The 25,259-nt window shown below is 41.8% G+C and overlaps 1 protein-coding gene across 1 annotated transcript; it reads right to left on the bottom strand.

Moving 5' to 3' along the window:
• Positions 1-22,262, bottom strand: SLC35B3 (solute carrier family 35 member B3). The gene is made up of 10 exons (XM_081873147.1): positions 22,121-22,262; positions 16,686-16,941; positions 14,718-14,839; positions 13,488-13,642; positions 11,549-11,656; positions 7,520-7,617; positions 6,653-6,745; positions 6,057-6,168; positions 2,669-2,738; positions 1-1,089 (listed from the first exon to the last, which is right to left on the bottom strand). Exons 2-10 carry the CDS (start codon positions 16,884-16,886, stop codon positions 939-941), a joined length of 1,110 nt encoding a protein of 369 aa, XP_081729273.1. The 5' UTR covers positions 16,887-16,941; positions 22,121-22,262; the 3' UTR covers positions 1-938.
• Positions 22,263-25,259: the final 2,997 nt, after the last annotated feature.

Genomic DNA, 25,259 nt, shown 5'->3' with positions numbered 1-25,259 from the left:
TACACACATGTGCAGAATTTATTCACGTTGCGGAATTCAGCTTTTCATGGCACAGAATTTGTTAAAGTGCACAGTATAGAAAGCGCTCCACTGAACGAGCCCATTTCTAAGCTAATTACAATATGCAATAATCAAAGTAATCCATCCTCCACTCTTTTAGCTACTTTCCTAGGTCCCACTCATTTCATTACAATATGGAGAGGTAGCAAGGAAATGAGTTGTCCGGTGCATTAAGACCTTCTTGATACTTTAACGTGAAGGATCATTCCTTACGAATCAATGAGAGAGAGAAAATGCATAGACAGGAGGCTGGTTCCTTTAAACGTGTCTCAAAGCCATCCACTTGAAGAGAATTTCATTTTGCTTTTTCCTTCAGAAGAAAACCTTCAATACCAAAAACAATGGGAATAGAAGCTTTAAGACTTTTTTCTTTAAAAAAATCAAAAATAAGAAAGTTATGGCATAATAATTAAAACCTCGTCGGCTTAACCTTTCAGTTTAGTCAATCAGGTTCCGATTAGTTTCTATCTTGTTTCAAAACAGTGTTACATTTAAATAAACTGATCCCAACAATAAAACACAAAGACCCACTTGATTTCAAGAGCAGCAGCAATTAAAATGCCCAAATTAATCACACACGCCCTCTCCTATGTGCCCTATTTGGAGTGAAGATTTCAACAGCTCACACAAGAACCACTGTCCCTCAGAGCCCATCGTCAAATGCCATTATCCAGACCGGGCCCCCACACAGGATGAGACCCGAGAGCTTCCAAGACAGGGTTTTCACAGAGACGCTGATGTTCGCCATCTGCAAGTCGACGAAATGCCTTTGACTCCTTTGGTTTTAGTGTCATTCCCTTTGGAAAACGAGTCAGCTGGAGACTATTGCAATGGAGTAACAGAAACAGTCCAGCGCAACACACGGCGCAAGCCACTGTCTACACCGTTTGAGACAACGTCCTTGTCTGTTTTTCTTCGGTACATTTATTCCAGAGACTGCGCACTGAAGGGAGTCTGAGTTTATCCATGTTCTTGCTGTAAACATTGAGGAATATACCAAGGACAACCAGCAAGCCTGACCACACGTACCTAAAATGGAGAAAGAGGGGTGGAGAAACACATTAGCAACTGTATGTATGTATGTATGTATGTATGTATGGCAAGGGTCTTGTAGGAAGCAAAGCAGTAGTCCCAGAATTTAAAATTGAATTTGTAAAGGGGTGGAGGAATATGGTAGACCGAAAAGAATAGCTTCCGTAAGTATTCATCTGCCTCGGTAGCTGAAGTCAGTAGAGCTGAGACTCTCAATGTCAGGGCTGTGGGTTCAAGCCACATGTTGGGCAAAGGATTCCTGCATTGCAAGGGGTTGGACCAGATGACTCTTGTGGTCCCTTCCAACCTATGATTCTAAGATTTATAATGCATCTTCTAACTTCCATATAGCAAGTTCAATTTGTATTCTCTCCGAAACCAAGGTTTCGATTTATTTCACACGTCAGTTCACTGCTATTACAAAATGTGCGTTTTCCAAATTTTGTGAGAGTTAGGACTTGTTTTTGCTCTAAAAATTGGGTGCACACTTCGCTGCTATACCTATAAAGGTTTATTGTTAGTAACAATAAGCACTGCCTGCCTTCTGAGCATCCCAGCTTCTGTGTATGGGTCTTAGAAGGAAGGATGCCACACACACAAAAAAGAGGTGGCTCTCTATGAGGGGGGGAGGGCTCTGCAGCTACATCTCTGTATGGAGAGCAACTGAGTGCCCCCCCCCAATCGTACCTGGTGGAGAGGTGGGCAAACATTATCAACCCCGGTGAAGACTGATTAGGAAAAGAAGAAGATTTGATACCCCGCCTTTCACTTAAGGAGTCTCAAAGCGGCTAACAAACTCCTTTCCCTCCCTCCCCCACAACAAACACTCTGTGAGGTAAGTGGGGCTGAAAGACTTCAGAGAAGTGTGACTAGCCCAAGGTCACCCATGTGGAGGAGTGGGGAATCGAACCCGGTTCACCAGATTACGAGTCCACCGCTCTTAACCACTACACCACGCTGGCTCTTGAACACATAACAAAGCACACATCTTCTTTGGGTGGGGCCTTAATTCATTTTAAAAGTCCGTTTATGTTTGTGATGGCATATCATTTTGGGGTTTCTGCCAAACAATGTAACAACCTCCCATTTATAGTCATGTAGAATTAATTTATCCAAGTGCCCCTTAGTTCTGTTCTTGCTTCTGTTCTTCATGTCTTAAGCTCATGCACCCCACACGAGTCAAGGACGGAACAAAAACAGAAATCCCACTGGGGGTGTAGCAAAGCATAGGCTTGCTTATGGGGTGTAGTGGTTAGAATACAGGGTTAGGACTTGGGAGACCAGAGTTCAAATCCCCACTTGACCAGGAAGTTCAGTGACCTTGGGCCAGTCACTAACCCTCAACATCGTTGTGAGGACAATATGGAGAATGGGAGAGCCATCTATGCTGCCTTGGGCTCCATGGAGGAAAGGTGGGATACAAGTGGAAAATAATTAATAAATAAAAAATCCCTGCAGGTGGGCCATAAATTATCAAAAAAATTTTATAGGATGCGTTCAGTGATTACATTTAAATCACAACATTACATACATTAGGCGTATTAATTAAAGTCAATACGTGTAGATGGATACTTACTGGAATGTAAATGGCTTTGCAAAAAACAGAAAAGAAAGTACAATTGTCATTGCTTTTCTTCCTGTTGTGACTGAAGGAAAACAAGTCCATTAAAACATTAGTTCCATCCCAACTAAAATACAGTTTCAATGCACCAGAGCAGAAGCATCATGCAAAGGATGGCAAATGCGGTAATTACAACCTCACGCCTTACTGCAGCTTGCATTTACTTGCAATAGACTGACATCATGGCCCCCAATACAGAGAAAGTTAGCTGCACTTCAGCTCCATCAGAATGAATAGCATTTAAGTTAGGTAACACCAACTTATTCTACTGTTTTCAAATCTGATTTTTTACTAATCTTCTCTGGATTTAGAGGGCTGGTGGCCACATGGGTGCTGCTTTACATCTGCCACAGTGTGCGGTCTATGTAACGGCATAGCATCAAGGCAAAGTTATTCCAATAATAACTTTATCAACATTCACCAGGCTGCAGTCACAATATAAAAACCATAACCCTTTTCTTAAAAAAGAGACACACAAAAAATCTGCTTGATCTAGAGCTCTGATCCAATGCTGGAAGAAAGCTCTCATGGCAGGCTCTCTCAGCTGGCATGATGATGTGCAATGCTTGAAGGTGCTTCTAAAGGGGTCCCAAATTTTTGGGATACATGGTCGCCCAGAGGTGGTGAAGAAAAGGAACCAGAGAGACCAAAATCATTGCATGGGATCTCTTGTGTCTAACTACATAACACGGGCTTTAAATTTGTGGATCAGTCAGCAAAAGGTTTAGTTGCTTAATCAATGGGGAACCAATTTTAATTGACAAGAGTACATTGTCATTGGTGAGGTTTCCAGTTATGCTTTATGCTTGTTTTGATCATGATTCATAACTGCAATAGGGATTTTTTTTAAAAAAAAAATGCATTAAAGGTAGTTTGCCTAACTGTGAGTGGTAAGGTTTGGTTCTATAATACAGTGGTACCTCGGGTTACATATGCTTCAGGTTACATACGCTTCAGGTTACAGACTCCGCTAACCCAGAAATAGTGCTTCAGGTTAAGAACTTTGCTTCAGGATGAGAACAGAAATCGTGCTCTGGCAGCACGGCGGCAGCAGGAGGCCCCATTAGCTAAAGTGGTGCTTCAGGTTAAGAACAGTTTCAGGTTAAGTATGGACCTCCGGAATGAATTAAGTACTTAACCCGAGGTACCACTGTAAACTGCAAGTCTCTTCCTTCCTTCAGTATCTCAAAATGGCACCTACTGTCTAACCGATTCAACTGATTAACTGGGAAAAAGGCAGATGATCAATCTATCAACTGGATCGGTTGCTCTAATAAATCTTGCAGCATTGCTGGCTGGTTACTACAGCTCCAGCCCATGGTAAGCTCCTCGTCCACAGCACCTTTAGGCATCTATACACCCAAGCAGACTTCACAGGGTCTATGACTGTGCATGCTGGAATTCCCCTGCAGGCACAACAAGGTCAGCAAATTATGTTGCTCAGGCTGCCTGTCAGTCTTCGGCTTGAGCAGAAGATTTTGTAGTTATGAAGCCTTTTTTATAGGGCGTCTTATCAGCCTTTCACCATACCGTATATCTGTCTCATTCTGCCACAATCCCCTGCAATGAAATAATACGCAGCAGTAACACAGAACTTTCCCCCCCATTCTTCTTCAATGGATAGCCAAAGCACTTCTTTATGGATGTGTTAAATATTTTATTCCCATTTTATAAAAAATGAAAAATGGAGGCACGAGAAGGTGAAGCGATTTGTCCAAGGTTATTCAGGTGTTTGTTGCTAGAATGAAAAGGGGAACCTGACTTTAATTGGGGAGGAGGAGACTGTTCCTCCTATTTATGCAATTTTTTAAAATAAAAAAGCATTGTTTTTCCAGGTCTCTTAACTGCATTTACCTAATGGCAGGGCTCAATGAAGGCTGACAATTGGGCAGCCTAATCCCACACTTTAGCTACTATGGTATAAAAGTGGAGACTTGTATAGCTGCCAAAACTGCATCCTCTGCTGGACAAATGGAAAAGTAATATGCAGCACTGGCCTGTGTGCCATTTAAACAACTATACTGCAGCATGCTTGGCGCTGGCACCAGTCAAAGTGACCGCAACAGCCTTCAGAAACAACCAGGCAGATGGCAACCCTTTCTATCCTTGCTGACACGCTCCTCTCTAAATGGGTTTGCATATACAGCTGCTTCCAGGGAAGGCTTAGGACCAAGACCCTAGTGCAGAAATTAGAGATCCTGTGGCTCTTCTAGATGTGTCTGGACCTCACCACCCATGAGCCCTGACCACTGGCCATGACAACAGGGGCTGATAGGGGCTTGGAGCCCAACCTCTTGGAGGTGGGGGGTAAATGATCATGTTCACCTTCTCTGTCCTAGTACAGACACAGACTCCTTGCCTGTTGGACCTAAAGATGCCTGGAAATGTTTCCAGGGGAGTGGAAACATGCCCCCCCCCCCCGCTGGACTATAGGGTACAAGGCCGAACGACCCATCTCCTCATCAGTGCAACAGTAGGCTATCTGTCCAATGTGGGTCATTTGATCATTCTCCCCAAGTCTACTATGCTGTCAGGGAAAATTCTTGGATGTGGGTTTAAAGTAAGGCGACATATGCTTCTGATATACAAAGACTAGCCCCAGAAGTCAGTTTGATGTATTTTTCTAAAATAAATTTTATTAAGGTTTATAGAGAAAAAGATAAAGCTTAATATCTTATCCCCCCTCTTTTTTTTAACCAAACCAAGACTTTTATCTGCTTGATAAATGGGTCTAGGATCCTTCTAGAGCTTCTCACCCCACCCCCTTTCTAAGGTTAATATTTGGTCCCACCCACCACCAAATTATTTCCAGTATTGATTCTGAGAACGTATTTGTCATGCCTGTATAACTGAGCAGTGAATGTAATGCTTTAATGCCACTGAATTGACAGAATTCTTATTCGTATATAATTGGAATCCTGTTGAAGTAAGGAAAAATGAAAGACACTCCCCCCCTCCCCAATTTACAGTCAAGGAGCTTAGAGATGTTATAATTTAATCATTTCTTTTTCTCTAGCTCATTTGCTTTTATACACATTTCTTTTCCATTTAATACATATCTGCCATGCATTTTTGAATTGCAAATGTGTGGAAGGTGACATTTACCTCTGCTGCAATGATCTATGTATTTGCGCAAGCAGTCTGGTAGGTGGAAGCATTGGATCAAAACAAAAAAAGCGGTACGTATCTAAGACACGCTACCCCTCACCACATGAACCCATTAAACCATTCACAGAACAAAAGAACAGGAGACGGAGCAGAAATAATGTACAAGCTTTATCCCAAATCAGGATTTTTTATTCAATTCTTCTATTAAAAAATGAACTAAAAAAATGAACTGTACCTGTCACAGCTAAAAGAGCTCCAAAGATTTTAATCAGGGCTAGGACAAAGGAGATTCCAAAATAGCCAGTCAAGGAGAACAAGAATGCGTAGCCGTATGTTTGAACTGGGTGCTGCAGGAACAAGACAAAATATTAAACGGAGGAAGATGCAAAACAAACCCTGAGGTACTGCAAAATGAAATAAATGCCTTTAATCAACTGCCCGAACCAAAATAACAAAATCTTAAATCATTCACGATTTTATTTATTCTTATTGGAAAATTGAGGAAAGTCATAATGAAATGATAAAAAAATTACTCCTGGACTTTTTGAAGAATAAAATTAATTTCTGATGAGGCTGGGTACATATACCCAAGTCAATGGATCAAAGAATCAACTTTAATGCACATTTGTTTGTTTGTTTGTTTATTTATTGCAGTATAATAAACAACCAACTCATAAGAAAAGTATCAAGTGCAGTGAAAATCATCAATGCATCATAAAAAAAAGTTCAAGCAGGAATGCAAAGCCTTGTAATGTGATTTGGTCAAAAATAATCTAACAGCACATGAATGGGGGGGAAATCACACTTTTTTAATGGAAAAAAATTATTTACCTTTGAGCAAAATGTTACTGCAGGGGTTAAGCCACTAGTGCATGTCAGTCCCAATAAAATATACAGGAAACCTATTGAATAGGAATACAAAACCTGGAATAGTTACAAAAACAAATTATTTTAATCTTGTGGTATTTTTAAAATGCCATATATATAGTGCGCTCTATTAGCACATCTCTTTGCTGGAAGAATGTAATCTCTTTTGAAAGTTACGTTTTTCAAGTATAATACAGGCAATAACCTCAGATATTAGCTTCTGAGCGACTTGCTTGATAAACATGCCTCAAATGACAATTGATATACACTTACAAGGTGATTCTCTGGTTAACAGATCTGCCGTTTTATACAGCCTTGTTCTGAGTGATAGTTACAGTTATCATGAATTAAATGGCAATTGTGTGCATTGGCCTTACCCAAGTTATACAGCAGTAGTTGTTGGTTGTGAAGACAAATCTTTTAATTTTTAATAAAACTCTGTCTGAAGTTGCGCTCCGGTCTCTTATTTTTAAATTCACAATTTAACTTAGGCCAGAGCAACAAATGTTTACTATTGGCAACAACCAGACAGGACTATTCCTGTACAGGCAACCCTCCATTTACGTGGGGGCTATGTTTCGAGGTACCGTACACTAAAGTGATATCGCGTATATTTGAAACACCATTAACAAAGACTAAAAACACTCTGTTCTGCCTCTGCCCCACCCCATTCCTCAATGTTTTTGTGATGTTTTCAAGTCACTTCTGGGTTCAGTGCAATGCACATTTTTTAATCATGGCTGATCGACTTAAAATAGTAGACAGAAATAGAACAGAACTCCGCCCCACAGCTCCCATAACTGAATGAAATTATAGAAGGGGAACATTTACCATTTCAGAGTTGGAGCCATTGTGCAACTTCATAGCCTTTTCCTGCACGTTTCCTATAATGGCGTCTGCACAGAGGGCAAGGGATATAAGGACCACACCTTCAAGGAATCAGAAAAGGACAAAACATAAAATAAAGCAATAGACGCATACTCTAGCATTATGGATAAAATTCACTGTTGCACTAAGGCAATTGTTCTGTCAGTGCAAACGTTTTTGCTCGCCAGATCAAACTCTCTCTCCTCCTCACCAAAACTGGAATTGTCTCATTTGTGCAAGTGGGATGCCACAAATAAATATTGCCCATGGTTCTTCTGATGTAGACCTACTGGAGTCATAGGTGCCAACTTCCTGGGGCCCTGGGTGCCTGAGCGCCCACAAGGTTCCCCATGAAGGGGCTGAGCACCCACAAAATTCTGTGCCAGGGCCATGGGGCCAATTTGGCACTCCTGATTGGAGTTTAGAAAACAAAGGTTATACATTCTCTTATTCTCTGCACTATTAAAATCTGTGTAAGACCTGCTTTTTACATATGATGCAAAGAACAACACAAAAGCAACCATATTCTCCATTTTGAGGGGGGGGGGAGCAGAAGGGAAGACAAACATTTAGAGGGATATACTTTGCAATATATATTCTTTCCAGATAGCAAAGAAAGCAACAACTGCTTGACGTGCCACAACATTTAAACATTTTAAATCAATCAAATCAATTAATTAATAAAATTAACAGAATCTGTATTGCTGCATATTTAGGCTTATTGTATTTCCCCATTTTTACACAACATCGCTTACCATGTTCTTCAATACTATTAAAAGAGCCTTAAATCTAATTTTCCAGTCTTTGATGGACACAATATGGGTGATACTGTTCACACAGCCGATACTTTAAATTCACTCAGTTTTTATGTTTCTAACATTTGTATCAGCAAAAATTACAAGTTCCGTTTAACCTCAAAGCTCAGTTTTGTCTCCTTGGGCAAAAGCTGTCACATGTAAATAGATTTGCCCTTGACAATGTGAATGTTTAAAGAATTTTGATTAAATTATGCAACTCAAGAAATGCTTCAGCTAAGAATAATACAAGCTTGAGTGTAAATGCTTCCACAACAATTTGATTATAAACTAGTGAAAGGAAATCTAATATTATTTAGTGACCAGGAATAGGGCTGCATGCACTGCAAGGCAAGTTAAGAACTTGACATTGTGACTGACTTATGAAAACTTTATTTCAGCACAATGACAGCAAAACATTTTGCTCGAGACACATAATTTTTTAGCAGGACCCAAGGCAAATTTGAACACAACGGCCGTACTGGGATGTCAACAAAACCATAGCTTAGTGATGAGATCAAGCTGCCTTCTGTGCTCCTTGCTCACACAATTACAAAGAAGAGTTTTGAAGCGTTTGCTTAGGTTTGATGTTGACTTGTGACGTTAACATTAGCCACCGTTGACAATGCCATAAGCCACAGTTAAGCAGAAACAAAATTGAACAGTTCTGAATTCCTTGTGGAGGAGGGACAAAGAGCAGAGTTTAACCTCAAGGCTTGTTTTGATTTGTTCATATCATGCTAAACTATAAGTCAGTGCAAGGGTGGATAACCTTTAGGTTCTTCATATTCCCCCACTTTTGACAAGTGGGCATCTCCACCCATCATAATGACATCAGGTGAGTTATCCCACACACCTGTTAAAGGGTGGTCCACAGGGTTGCGGGAAAATAGTGACTTCACGGCACTACACAAGGTTTGCACAGTGTTTCAAAGTGCTGCCGACCAGCAGGCTTAAACTCCATTGCCCATCAGCTGAGAGGGAGGGAATTCAAGGCTGCTTTCTGTGGGGATAAGTTGCATGCACAGGTTCCCAGTGGATAACTTCTGCAGCCACACCAAGCAGGCTTGAACTCGCCACTTATCAGCAGAGGAACTTGGTCAAGTAGCTGAATCAGCTGCCACTCTACCTACCCCACCTATGACATCGGGGGGCAGGTAGGTGCCATTTAGGGGGAATGATCTGGTGGGTCATATTTGGCCCGCAGACTGGTGGTTGCCCAACCCTGGCTTTACTGTGACATCTGAACTGGCAGACTGAATTTCCTGCTGTAGTGTAAACGTTATTTGTTCTACACCAGGGGTCAGCAAACTTTCTCAGCAGGAGGCCGGACCACTGTCCCCCAGACCTTGTGGGGGGGCCGGACTATATTTTGGAAAAAAATGAATGAATTCCTATGCCCCACAAATAACCCAGAGATGCATTTTAAATAAAAGCACACATTCTACTCATGTAAAAACACCAGGCAGGCCCCATAAATAACCCGGAGATGCATTTTAAATAAAAGGGCACATTCTACTCATGTACTAACACGCTGATTCCCAGACCATCCACGGGCCAGATTTAGACGGCGATTGGGCCAGATCTGGACCCCGGGCCTTAGGTTGCCTACCCATGTTCTATATCCTACCATCCATGTACACAATACTTTAAAGCACAAGCGAAGAAAGAAAACCAACTCCCTATCTCAAGGGAATTTAAATTTGGACAGTGGCAAAACAGATGAAGGGGGAAGCCAAGGTCAACATAAGAAATATGAGCAAATGCAGTTTACATAAACTTCATTGCAGTTGGGCATGAAGAGTGGGGGTTAAAGCAAAAACTTCAGAGCAAAGGAAGGAAATCTGGCACCATCCCTACAAGTTCAGGCTACTTTATTGTACGGATCTATGGATTATATGTTCTTCCTTCCAGCTCCTGATGGATTGACAATTCATTTCTCTTAAAATAATAATAATAATACTGATAAAAGTAGAAATATACAAGCTTGTTGCATTACATGCCCAAATTCTGGCAGTAAAGTAAAACCCTGGTTATAATTACTCAGAGTCCTAAACAACATCTTTTTTTGTACAGCAAATACACACATGTAGAAACCAGCGATAATATTAAGCACTGAAGGAAAGCGATGGCTTTACATAGATTTTTTTTTTTTGAAACAGACATATGGGATCAGCTTTGCCCTCAAAGTGCATAGTCTCCTGCTTCATTAAGTATGCATCTTGTAAAGGTCGTGGAGTTCGACTGCTATTCAGCAAAGGGTTCTGCTTTGCAGAACTCATTTTCCTGTCTTTTTAGTTTTTATTTTCCACATTGAAAATTGCATGCGAAAGTATATTCCCAGGCTGACTGCAAGTGAAGTATTGAATAATCAGGAAAAGTCTAATTTAAAATTGAAATTTTAATTAAAAAATAAAGCTAGGATGCAATATGGAAAAGTACAGCATTCTGTTATATTGCGAGCAGAATGCAAAGGGGTATATGGCTGGCTGGCATTCCTTCAGGGGAATGGGTTCCAAACCTGACCTCTTCAACCATTATGAAAACAGCTTTTTCTTTTTCTTTGGTAAAATCAACAAGGAGGTTCTCCTTCACAATAATAAATAATAATCATAATTTATTATTTATAACCCGCCCATCTGGCTGGGCTTCCCCAGCCACTCTGGGTGGCTTCCAACCAAATATTAAAATACAGTAATGCCTCAACCATTAAAAGCTTCCCTAAGCAGGGCTGCCTTCAGATGTCGTCTAAAAGTCTGGTAGCTGTTGTTTTCTTTGACATCTGGTGGGAGGGCGTTCCACAGGGAGGGCGCAACCACCGAGAAGGCCCTCTGCCTGGTTCCCTGTAACTAGGCTTCTCGCAGCGAGGGAACCGCCAGAAGGCCCTCGGCGCTGGACCTCAGTGTCTGGGTAGAACGATGGAGGTGGAGACACTCCTTCAGATATACTGGACCGAGAAGCTCTACAGAAATTTTCTCGGTGGCTCTTAGGGCACAGTCCTAATCCTAGATGCATAATCCTAGATCCACTGGGATGAGAGAGTTAGGACATGGCAGATCTCCAGCTCAGCCAATCAGGTTCCCAGCTCAGCTATGCCACTGTATGTCCCCCAGCCTGGCTCCGCTGGAGATACGCCAGTTTTCGTCTCCAAAAACACATCAATTCCTATCAGAGTACGAATTTCCATTAAAGATTTTACCTGTTAAGTCAAAATTCGGTGCAATGGTGCTGTCAGCTAGAGTAAACCATATTAAGCCCAAGCTCATGCACACTGCAGCAGAAACATCCGCGATATTGTAACGTTTTCCTGTGCAGGAAAAAAGGGAGAAGTTTACACCATGCAATGATGGAAGATTTAATTCTTTGGTTCATTTGGTACTGAGTACACAGCAAGTAAACAAATATTCAATTCACCACCTAACTCAAGCTCTTGGGGCCAAATCCTAAATCTCATTATCAACCTTGTTGCTGCTTGAGCGTGGTCTTTCTCCACACTGGTGCAGTAACATATATAATAAAAAGAACCAATGGAAAGCATGGATGGAGTTACACTCTGGCGTTTGGGAGCCCAAAGTACAGTCACACCTTGGATCCTGAACGCCCTGGAACACAGACGTTTTGGCTCCCAAACGCCGCAGACCCGGAAGTGATTGTTCTGGTTTTCGAACCTTCTTTTGGAATCTTTACGTCCAACAGGGGTTCCGATTGGCTTCAGGAACTTCCTGCAGCCAATGAGAAGCCGCGCTTTGGTTTCCAAATGTTTTGGAAGTTGAACGGGCTTCTGGAACAGATTTCATTCGACTTCCAAGGTACAACTGTACTGGCATGAGAAGCATCCTTTGTCTCCATGGTACGTACATTTGCTGGGCTGTTTTGTGACGTAGCAATGCAGAGGCAGCAACCATGCCACTGGAGGAACATATGAACCAGCCCTCGGTGGCAATATCCTGACACCTAGTATCAAAATAGGTGGCCTACAGAAACGTTTTCTGCCAGTTGAAACTTTTTAACATATAGTTTTGTAACAACGTCTAAAATCTTGGGGCATGTGGATACTGAAATTTTGCAGGTGGTATGTTTCACTTCCCATTCTAGATGCTTCAAAGGTATTAAGAAGTGTTGAGCCTAGACTGTTCAGTTTAACCGGTAAAGAGGATTTCAAGTCTGAAATCAATCTCTGAAATCTAACTTCATTATCATTAAGTAAACCAACAATTATTACTACTGTTCTCAGCTGTTTCACTTCATAACCAAATTCAAAAAAACTAGCCAGCTGCACTCACTAAAAGCAACAAGAATGCCAATTCAAAGGGCGGTTTTCCTAGGTTTCCCATAGAGTAAAAATAACCCATATAAGTGAGCCTCTCTCCATCAAATGAAAGCAGTAGCACCTTGGGGATTTCATGAACGGAGTTAGTAGATAAATTATTCTAGGCTCAGGCAAGAAATGTCAAACTTTTTCAAAGTGAAGCCACCACCACGAGCCTCCCCAAAAGCATTAACAAGACTCAACCCTGCAGTGTTAACTTTTATTCAGTGGCTGAGGTGTAGCATGATCAGCACAAAAAATGAAGGCTCTGGTCATATCCTTAAAGAAACACAAAGACTGACTTACTTGCCTCTCCTCCCCAAAAATAATTCAACACAATAGAATTACACCCACTTTCACCAAACAGGGTGTGTGTGTGTGTGTGTGTGTGTGTGTGTGTGAGAGAGAGAGAGAGAGAGAGAGAGAGAGAGAGAGAGAGAGAGAGAGAGAGAGTGTGTGTGTGTGTAGTGGAGGAATATAGGTCTCAAGAGACACTCAATGCAAGTTCAGATAATAATTCTGCCTCAATTACCAGCTATTTACATTTTGGACAGTCTAAATCAGGAATGCATCAAAAATACTTTCCCAATCACATTCCAAGATTCTCCACCCTACAAGTTGCTTCTAGGCCTCCTTTGCAGTTTTGTTTTGATTCATTTTGGTTACTGACTCAAATTCAAAATCAATCCAGGATTTCAAAGCAACTTAAGACCTCTACAGTGAGGCAATGGATAGAGAGGGTTTAGGGAAGAGAAAATAAACCATTGTTGGGTCTTTACAAGTTTATTTTCTGAAATGAACAGCATTCAATAGCAAGAATAAGGCATACCTTGTATAAAGACTCCTCCTATCATAACTGGGATCAGTTTACAGCACTTGAAGATTACTTGTGTAGGATAATTCAGATATCCCAAGGAGGTATTTGATAAACCCATTGTACCCACTGTTAGAAAAGCTATTATCATGTAGGTTTTGCCTGGGATCCTGGAAAATATAAATGAAGCTCTGTATTGGGGAGCAAATGTCAACACTAAAAGAGAGGCTTTAATATTGTGGCAAGTAAAGATTAATAACCAAACTGGTGACTTTTCATGGAATTCAAATTAGTGCTGAAATCTGAATTTATTTTTTATTTAATTAGATATAATAAACCAGAAAACTTAACTACTGTATTATCATTTACTGCCACTATGTTGGCGATTTATTCTATTTTACAACAGAAGATATAAAAGCATGCTATTTCATGCCTTTCATTCATTGCCCTACACAGACATGCAGAATCCAACATATTCTGTACCAATCAGTGGGATTAATCCAAAATAACTATCCTGAGAATACTGACTTTCCTGTAGGTTCAGATAATATAAAACCTCAAACCCCTGAGCTCTATTTACTATACAGCCCTAGAAAAAAATGCCCAAAGAAGAGTTGGGATATCAACAGCCCACTTTCTTTTCTGAGCGGTCTTTGGAACAAACTGGAAGGCTGCTCTTACAGGTCTTCCAGATTTCAGGAGTAACTTCTCAGGAGTTACTGGATGGGAGATCTGTGATCAGGAAGGTCTGCTTCATGCATGGAAGCTCCCCATACAGTCCGTTGGATCCTAGCCTTTTTGCAGGCGTTTCCATTGTAACACGACTCAAATATTTCAGAAACTCGGGAATCAGCTGACATCTAGCATGTGATGTGAACAGATTATAAAAGCCACAAAGAAAAATGATTCTCTTTTTCAGTATAAAATAAACAAGAAACGTACGCATCTGTTGCTATGTTTTTATTAATTTTAAAATTTGTGCCAATTAAGTGATCTTAAAGTACCTCCCCACATTAAGAGGGGAGGGAGAGAAATTCAATGCTCATTTTGCATTGGGCTGACAGCTCCACAAGTCAACACCATGGGCATTGTCATGGAATCTCACTAAATCAGACAAAATGTTTAGAAATAATATTTGACTGATTCCTGCCCCAATTCAACTTCACAAATTTCTGGTTAAATAGTTAATCAAATTTAGCCCACATAATAATCTGAAAAAGTAAGACTATATAGATAATATCATACCGTCTCCTTTTGTCCTGAATAAGCTGTAGTTCTATGAGTCCAAAAATGGAATAAAACCCAAATTGCACTAATGTAAGATACCACCCAAAGGGTTTAAAACCTTCCACTGAAAATATCAGTTCCTGGAAGAGGGAAAACAGAGAAACATTATATTTAAAACATTGCCTATGTGACCATGTTGTATATTTTTAACTTTTAAAATTAGACTTACTCAGAAATTTGCTTTAACATTTTTTTGCCTCCCAACTCAAAAATATTGAACAGAATTATCATTAGCTTAATGAATCTGGCTAACCATCCTGTCAAGTTAAGACTTGGTATTAATTTGAATACTCTTTCTGACTTGTTTTTAATTCATGTACTTTGTTTTTGAACATCAGTGTGAAAAGCAAGCACCAGCATTAGATATCCTATTTTGTTGGCACATTGGGTGGGCTTTAAATTCAAAGAAACGTCCCCTTCATCTACTCACCTCTTGTGCAAGACTCCAGCATCACATAAGTACATAAGGAAAACCCTACTTGATGAGTCCATCTAGGCCTGCCTTCCATTTCTAAGACTGATGAGACAAATAAGGCCCACTCTCAACACTTTGCTCCTCAGCATCTAGATTCAGACTGCTTCCTAACATGGAGCTCCCATTTGGCTATCATGTAGCCATTTATGTCTCTGGACTTCTAAGTTATTGGCCATTGCTATCATTGCTGTAGAGAATTCCCTGTATGATTTATGCATTGTGTTCTTTGTTTAGTCCGTCCTGACTCTTATCAACCTGTTTCCTTGGGTGATCCCAATTTCTAGTGTTATAAGAGAATTTTCTTTGTCCTCCCTCTACACCATTCATAACATTATAAACTCCTATCATGCCCTCCATCCCCTAGTCATATTTCCCCCCTCAACTACAAAGCATTAAATCATTTTAAACTTTACTAAGATGGTAAGGCCATCTGAGGGCCTTCTTAGTAGTGGCGACCGCCCTGTGGAATGCCCTCCCATCAGATATCAAAAACCAATTATATGACCTTTGAAGGCAGGAAGCTTTTAATGTCTTAGGTCTCATGTGTTCTTTTATATTCTGTTGGAAGCTGCCCAGAGTGGCAGGGGCGACCCAGTTAAATGGGTGGGGTAAAAGTAATAAATTATTATTATTATTATTTTCATTACCCTTTGCTGCACCTTTTTCCAGCCGATGGTATATTTTTTAGAGATGTGGCAACCAGAACCGTACACATTATTCAGTGTGTTATTCATATCAATCTGTTATGGGCACATTTTACTGGTGTTTTCTTTTAAATCTCTTTCCCCAATAATCTCAGACATGGCTCTGGGAGATTTTACTGAAGCTGCACACCCATTTGATGTTTCCATTCCATACACCAAAATTCCCAAATCTAATTCTTGTTACTCACGGCCGATTCAGACCCCATCACTGTGTATGTGAAGACAGGACAACAGGTCCCAAGTTGTGTCTTGCCAGCTGAAGCTAAGATCTGGGTCCGGCTAGATGGAAGACACCTCGTGGTTCTACTGCCCTCAAGACATTCAGGATGATGGTAGTCTGGGAGAGGACATTCTCACCAACAGCGCTTAAATTGTGGAACTGCCTCCCTGAAGAGGTGTTGTGTGTGGCATCTCCACTATATTGTTTATATGCTTTCTGTTGTATGATGAAGACACACCTTTTTACCCTGGACTTTGACAACTGACACTTCGACATTTTTAGGACCCACCCTATTCTTGTGGCTGTAATTTGTTTTAAGCTTTTTTCGATAATTGCATTTTCAGACTGCAGTGGCCTATCATGAAACCTTTGGGTGGCGGACAGGTAATAAATTAAGTAACAGTAGAAAATAAGCCCTCATATCTGCATCAAGCCACTACAGATTACAATAGAATTTTATTGAGTAATACATTATTCTGAAGAAGAAAACACAAACATTACCATAAGCAGTGAATTACAACACTTACCTGCAGATATCCATAAATAAGATAAAACAGAAAGACTCCAGAAACGCAAATGAAAAACTGGGTAGCCTTGTTAAATTTGCTGAGATTAATGCCAAGGACAACTACATCATCTACTGATTTGATGTGTGGCGACATAGCTTGGGACTTTGAAGGTACGCTGATAGAAACATACTTCCGAGAGGAATTGAATTTCAGATCCATGATTCCTAGCTTGCTGCATTCGGTGGCGATGAAATCTTTGATGTTTGTTTGAAAGCTGGAAGAAACAAGTTTAGACTGAATCACGACAGCATTCAAATGAAAACCACGACAGTCCCACATTCCAAGCACAATTTTAATTTTCATTGAATCAGTCTTCTTAGATTGATATCCTTGTAGAAGGATTTTTAAAATTCCATTATTATGGAAACCACCATGCCAACCAAGTAAACAAGCATGCACCATTCTTTCTATAGGACTAAAATCTCTGATCCGGATTCTACAGAGGCAACAGAATTAACATAAGACTGACTATAGATAGGAAATGTGACAATTCCCAATTTTGTTGGCTAAACTCGACACAGCTGCTTAAAAATCAAGCTGCAACAAATGTGAAACCAGCACACTTCCTTCTTTTAGAAATTGAAGCACACCCACCTTGGATTCGCTAAAAAGGTGGGGGTAGATTTAAGATCAGTTATAATTTTTGCTGCATCAGCCCTCTTTCTGTTAAAATACACTTGCAGCAGGAGCAGCCCATGTCCCTCCATAGATGCTGGATAGAGAGAGTTCCCTGCTCTGCTACTATAAAATGGTAATCTTAATTTGTGAAGCCAAAACGATGTGGGCATTCTCATCTGTGAGTACAGGATAAACAATGAGAATTTAAACATTGTTGTATGCTACCTTTCTTGCAAGATGTTTTGAGTAAAAGAAACAGGTGAGAAAGTAAGGAACTATATATGCAATAAAAATGTATTTATTAAACAGAATGCCTAGCTGGATTTGTCAGTCATACACTGCTTCAAAACACTTAATACAGTAATTGCTAACTGTGTTACACGACAGGTTTTTTTTTCTGTTTTGCACCTTCAGGCTAAACATACTGTTCAGTCAATGCTCTCTAAAAGTCCCTATCAGCAGCTTAGCTAGAAGTTAGTAATTAATTTTCATTTGCCTGGATATACTAGTAAAATGCAACTTTATGCCTTTGGGGATTATCTATGGAAGTATCGCCTATATAGTTCTTTACTTTGTGGTAAGTGTTTCCCCACCTGAGAGAACCTTCCCCCAATAAAATGGATCCAAGTGGAGATTGCTACCGCACAAAGCTTGTGTGAGTCTTCAGCATGTGTTGACATCACAATGCTTACAAACTGAATGCATTACTGCTCTACTTATTCCTCCCCATGCTTTTTTCCCTTTCTTTTTTCCAGAGTTAAGATCACAAGTTGCCAGAAAAATCCTCAGCTGTTCTTTCAAAAACAAGGAACACCAAGCTTTTCAGTTGCGGATGTGTTAAACTGACAGCTGCCATTGATGATTAAATAATGGATCTCTTGAAATGAGCACACATCTTAATAGAAAGTGTATCAACACATTTACTCTCCTCCCCAAAATCTTTTTTCACTTGTCTCCTTTGTCCTTGTCACAAGCATGCTTACTGAAGTCTGGCTAGCAGCTCTTCAAAAACGGATAAATTCTCTGTATGTGCCAAACTGGGCATAGCTTCAGATTGGAAAAATCAGAATACCTGTCATCTTGGATGGAGGGTTAAAAACCTTCCAAGTCTGATCACATATTTTTTATAAAAAGTAGAGAATACATGTTTGGAGATGTGTGTGATAGGAACATACGAAGTTGCCTTACGTTGAGTCAGACCATTGGTACATCTAGCTTGGCAATGTCTACACTGGCAGCAGGTTTTCAGGGTTTCAGAAAGGGTTCTCTTCCAGTCCTATCTAGAAATGTAATCTGGGCCCTTTTGCAAGCAAAGCAGGTGCTCTACCACTGACCCTTGCCCGAGAAGGGTCAACTAATTTATTATGGAAAAGGTGTCTGGCATAGGAATGAACACTTTTCCCTGTGAGAGTTGACCACAAATCACTTCTGTGGCAGGGACTCTGCACTAACTCTGCACCACCTGTTGACAACACGTCTCGGTCACCCTCCTTGGTCACACACACTCCAACTTGTCAACGTCCTTCTTAAAATTGTGGTGTCCAGAATTGAACACAGTATTCCAGATGTGGTCTGACCATGGCAGAATAGAGTGGCGCTATTGCTTCCCTTTATCCGGACGCTATAGTTCTGTTGATGCAGCCTAGAACAGCATGAGCTTTTTTTGCTGCTACTGCATCAGATATCTAAAGGGCCGTCATGGAAGGTGGATCAAACTTGTTTTCTCCTGCTCCAGAGGGTAGGACCCAAACCAATGGACTCAAGTTACAAAAAAGGAGATTCTGACTAAACATCAAGAAGAACCTTCTGACAGAGCTGTTTGACAGTGGAATGGACTTCTTCGGCAGTTGGTGTACTCTCTTTTGCTGGAGATTTTTAAGCAGAGGTTGGATGGCCATATGTCATGGATGCTTTAACTGAGATTCCTGCATTGAAGGGGGTCCTTTCCAACTTTACAATTTTAAGATTCTATGAAGAGGATGCTAGCTCTTTGTATACTCTGTGTTCTGTCTCTCAGCAACAGGTGAAACATGTTTAAACAGAGATACAATTTCAGCAGGTTTTTTAAAAAAATATTGTTTCTTTTTGTCTTTTGTTGCTTTTGTCGTAAGCTGTTTTGGATGGGCATTTGCCCAGAAAAGTGGCAAGAAGATGTTTTGATTAAAAAAAAAAACATTCTAAAGAAAACAGAGAGGCATGCAGCTCAGTGGCAACATAAAACTTATTGTCCCAATGTTTTCCCATATACATATAACAGTCATTGGTAAGAATGTAAATGTAAGTACAAATGGGTGGTGTAAAGTGCACAAGAGCAAAGAAATCAATACTGGGCTACAATTCTTACTTATTTGAAAGTAATTCTCATAGAACTCAATCTCGCAGGTCATTTCTTAGTGTCTAGGATTGGGCTGCAAGCAAATCTTGAATATGCATGTTCAATTAAAGGTAATTTGGAACGAATGTTTTCACCAAAATATCCTCCACCATCAAATTAAGAGTTTTATACACACATAGTTCTTATTGTCCTTCCATTGTTACAGGAATGTTTCAATCTGGTGTGGCTATACTGTGGCGAGGCAGAAATGGCTCTAGGATTGCCAAACACATCAACCACGACACAATTCCTTGCTTTAACAGCCGAAAAGAATGTGCCTTTTCCCAACAATAATATGTAGCAGTGGGCATATTTCATTCTGTTACAGTGTTGTTAAAAGGCACAATGGACTGGTTCACAGGTCATGCAATGCCAAACCATGACTTCATGTGAATGCGGGGGAGGGGGGGTGTCCCAGGGAGGAGATCAGAGGCATTTCATTCCTCCAACACTAATGGATCCTGGTGGATCACACACACTTTGCAAAGGAGCAAACTGTTTTCCTCTTATCTCCGCATCCCCCCCCTTTTTTTGCTCCAATCTTGCTTTGGCACTGTGATTTCAGGTAGAAATTTCAGGGCAAATGTATGGGTGGAAAGAGGCAGGAAAATAACTGGAAGGAAACAGGTTGTTTTCCTCCCCACTTCTTCAACCCGCAAAATGTGTGTGGCCCATTCAGAATCAGCTGGCGGTGGTGCAAACCCAGTTACGCAACAACAATGACTTGTAAGCGTATCTGCCGCTGCTTTGCATCCCATCTTTTCAAAGAAAGAGAAGCTTATTGGTGCTACCTGCTGCTCTCCCGCCCACCGCACCAACCCAATCCACTCTGACTAGCCCACTTCTCCTTTGACATCTGGCCTTGCCTCCTGCAGCTGCCATACAGCAAGGGTGAGGGAATGAAAGTCCCATTCTCCCCCAACCTTTTCAGAAAGAAAAAAGGCACACCTGAATGGGTGGCTGAAGGGTGGAGCCCAGGAACCCACTCCACTTTTGCAGAGAGGACACTGCTGCCATGTGGCAGACAGGTGGAGGATAGAGCCGCCCAACGGTCTCTCCACCCCTCACAAAATTTAAAAAAAAACTAGTTGGTTTGCCTTGCCGCTGCCATGCAGACAGGCAAGGGGTGGTGCTCTTGGTCTTCTCAATCCACAGGAGAAAAGCACCATCTTTTATGCGCTTTGCAGTTTCCTCTCGTTGCACCAGCTTTGGGAAGGGAATGAATTTCTGTCATGAAATTATGAAACAGGAAATGTTAAGTATTGCATAGAAGGCAATATGCACCCTGGTTTCAGAAGTGGCTGCAGAGCTGGCCCAAGACATTTTGCTGCCTGAGGCAAAGCGGCAAATGGTGTCTCCGCGGCCAACCTTGCACAGCCAGCCAAGTTATTTTGGTGCCAAGGCAATAATGATGATGATGATGATGATGACCATCACTTTCCCACTCAGACAGTAAGAACACAACAACAAATCACAAACCAATTTGCTACCTTTTCATTAAGGCAACTGAAAGCAGCTTCCTCAACTCTTCCCAATAGAAGGGGCAGCCCGAAGCCATTTTGCGCAAGTTACTCTGAACGTAAGCTACTTATGGGTCAGTGCACCTGTTTGCCAGGTTGATAGCTTGAGCGCACCTGGGGGTTGGACTAGGTGACCCTAGGGATCCCTTCCAACTCAACAATTTTATGATTCTACTTTCCTAACCCCAACACTAAATCTAGAATTCCTGATCAGCCAACCTCCCTTTAAGCCCGAAAGGGAAAGTTCACAGAGGTAGCAGCTGGCGAAACCATCTCCAGACTGAAGCCACCCACCCCTCCTGCCCTTCTCCCCCTTTCCAAATCTCTCCATGGGACTGCAGGGAGGGAGAGGAGCCGCGCCAAAGCAAGACCCGTTTTGTTTCCGTTTCCTTCGGAGCATAAGCCTGAAAATGCAATGCTAAATCCTTTTACACCTTCAAGCAAACAAAATAAACGCGATTCACACTTTTTCAATAAGGAGAGAAATTTTAGGCTTCAGAGCTGAAGCCTAAAAATGCAATGTTTTTAAATGGTTAAAAACAAATGTTGTTTGCAAATAAAAGGTGTGGGAAGGGAGGAAAGCCTCTGGCTATTAAAGCAGAAGGTTGGTGGTTCGAGGCCACCCAGGGTCGGCGGTGGGAAGGACCGCAGGGGGTTGGACTAGATGACCCTTGGAGGTCCCTTCTGTGATTGAAGGGCAGCCGAGGGAGGAGGAAGCCGCAAGAAGAAACAGCCGCGGACCACCCGCCCCCCCCCCCGGCCAGGCGTGGCTCAGCCTCTCCCTTCCCCGCCCAACTTCGGGAGATGCCCTCCCGGAAGCGGCCCTCCCTCCCTCCCTCCCACCCCGCCGCCGCCTCCTCCCCCCGCGCCCATGCCAGTACCTGAACCCGCAGAGGCGGGCTGGATGGGGCCGCGGCGGGGAAGAGGAGCGCAGGCAGCCGGACACCGTCGCTCCGGCCCCCGCCGCCGCCGCCGCCGCTCCCCCTCAAGCGGCCAAAATGGCGGGGAGCGCCGAGCTCATCGAGCCGCCGCGCGTCGGGTTGGTTGCTCGGCGCTCTTGCGGCTCCGCCTGGCGCCGCTCGCCGCGGCTTGGAAGCGGCCTTTCAAAGCGGGAGCTGGCGGCGCTGGTGCTGCCTCTGCCTTGCGCGGGCGGGCGGGCGGGCGGGGCAGGCGCGAGCCACGTCGACCCTGCCGCGCGCATCGAGCTAGAGATCTTTCCAGGGATCCAGGCGCTGCTCTGGGCATGCTTCCCCTCATCTTTCTCCACCACCTTGTTGTCTAGATTTCTTCTTCAATTTTTTAATGCCTCATATTTTACTACACACACACACACACATGCATAAAAATAATTTTTATTAAATTTTCTGTTTTACATTTTAAAATGCTCATTTTAACATCCTTAAATTATCAGTGATTTCCCTTCTCTTTCCATGGTTCTTTTTGCATATCATAAATCCCTGCATACTATACAAAAACCAAACCATTCAATATTCCATTATTGTATCCATCATAACTAATTTACACTTGGATTTAGCTTAATGCTGCCAACGTTTACAGGTGTACACAATTATTTCTTCTCTGAATGTATGTTCTTACTGTTTTCTTATTCTATATGTTAAGCCTGCAAGCTTAAGTTGCATTTTCTGTCAGCTTAAATTGCCGTTCTTTGGTTGGGACCTCACTTGTTTTCCATTTTTGGGGCTAACAAAAAAAAAAAAAAAGTTTTTACGATTTTTTATGTGTTGTAAACTGCCCAGTGGCTAGGGAAACCCAGCCACATGGGCGAGGTATAAACAACAACAACAATTCAGCCTACCTCAGTTGGTAGAGTATGAGACTCATAATTTAAGCCCCAAATTGGGCAAAAGTTTCCTTCATTGCAGAGGATTGGACTAGATGGTCCTTGTGGTCCCTTCCAACTCTAGGATTCTATTATTATTATTATTATTATTATTCATGTCCCTGGGGCTAAATGTTTTGTGTTGGTTGCTGCTGGGACTGAAATGCATTGCACATCACAGAAGAAACTTTTCAGAATAGCTTTCCACCTATGCAGGTTGCCCAACCCTGGCTCCTGTGCCTCCTGACCTGGGAGTAAGTCTTGTTGAACCCGGGCTCATTTCTTTCTCCTGGGATGCCTTTCAGGTCACTTGCCATTCTGGATAAAGTGAGGGGCAGTCGGTGGTTTTATATCATTCGTACTTTTGAACTTTTCATCCAGGTCACTTGTCATTCTGGACAAATCATTGTTTATTATTATTAGTTTTATTTATTAAATTTATTAATAGTTTTATTTATTAAATTTTATTAAATTCATTGGTGGATCTCAGGGCAGTTTGCAGCATACAATTACACCGTAAAAAGCACGAAATACATAATAAAAACAAAGCCAAACCTATAGTCCCCTCCCTCCCACAGCATATTTAAAAGGGCAACAGATGTCAATTGGCCAAAGGCCTGGTTGAAGGTCACCTGGGACCTAAAGGTGTATAACGATGGCGCCAGGTAAACCTCCCTGTGGAGAGCATTCCACAAACAGAGCCAAATAAGTGAATTTATATGATTTGTTCAATCACTGTGCAACCCTGATTAACAACTCGACAAACCATTACACTGAATTTGAAGCGCCATCTTACAGGGCAAGCATATGCATTAAGAAATAAGTCCTGTTGTACAATTATTCCAATTATGTCCCCTGCATCCCACAGCTCTGGGGTTTCAATTTGGGCAGGGGACCGTATGTTGAGATTCCTGCATTGCTGAGGGATGGACTAGATGATTCTCAGGGTCCCTTCCAACTCTACAATTCTGTAATTCTGTGATTCTACGCTGCAAATTCAAAGTTATGTGCAGCTTGAAAATGGCATAGCATTGAATGGGCTGGGAGTTAGTGGAATTGATGGCATACTTGGAAGAGAAAGAAGAAATAACTTTCTCTGGATTCAGACTCTACATTTGCCACATTACCCTTCCTTCAGCGAGCTTCAAGATGTATAGTTGAGATTCCTAGCATGTCACCCATTTGTGTATTCCATGTTGGAAATGGAACTAAACTAAGCATTCAGTCCATTCTCTGGCTCTTCAGTAGAAGAACTAGATAAAGTTATTAGCAGTCGAGTCTTCGCTTTCATGGGTGTCTATGTCTGCACCCTCCAGGCAGAGTCTTGTTTGTTTTCAAACAATGAAGAATGGGATTCTCTGAATGTAAGCCAAAGTTTGCAATATGAGGTGTAACTGAAACCCTGCAAAAGTCTGATGTTTCTGGATCTAGCTATTTTGCAGAGACTGAACAGGAAGTAAACATTTCTAGGCCAGAAAACAAATATATGATGGGATTATGAGTGACTCTCTTGTCCTTGGATGCTCCAGAACAGGTGGGAAGTAGATGGTATAAAAAAGATGTTATGTGACAATATGAAAGTCAAGGTCTGGTTTGGTGGGTGATAAGCATATTTGATGGTGCTGGAGGAGACTCTTGAGAGTCCCATGGACTGCAAGAAGATCAAACCTATCCATTCTTAAGGAAATCAGCCCTGAGTGCTCACTGGAAGGACAGATTGTGAAGCTGAGGCTCCAATACTTTAGCCACCTCGTGAGAAGAGAAGACTCCCTGGAAAAGACCCCGATGTTGGGAAAGATGGAGGGCACAAGGAGAAGGGACGACAGAGGACGAGATGGTTGGATTGTGTTCTCGAAGCTACCAGCATGAGTTTGACCAAATTGCAGGGGCAGTGGAAGACAGGAGGGCCTGGCGTGCTCTGGTCCATGGGGTCATAAAGAGTCGGACACGACTAAATGACTAAACAACAACAACAAACATATTTGAAAGTGAATAAAGAACTTGGGAATGATGATGCTATATCGGTTCTGATTTGAGAGGACAGCTGATAATATTCATAATCTCCTTTGAAGAAATCATTATGTGCCATAGGCTCCTTCGCCCCACCATCAACCAAGTCTCTTTCCCTCATAATTCCAAAAGCAATCTATCAAGAAGAAAAGTAACTCCTCAGGTTTTCA

The sequence above is a fragment of the Podarcis erhardii genome, assembly GCF_964252035.2.
Source record: "Podarcis erhardii genome assembly, chromosome: 8".
In the NCBI taxonomy this organism is placed as follows: domain Eukaryota; kingdom Metazoa; phylum Chordata; class Lepidosauria; order Squamata; family Lacertidae; genus Podarcis; species Podarcis erhardii.
Note: the sequence above shows the minus strand (reverse complement) of the source record. Positions and strands in the feature narration are given on the sequence as shown.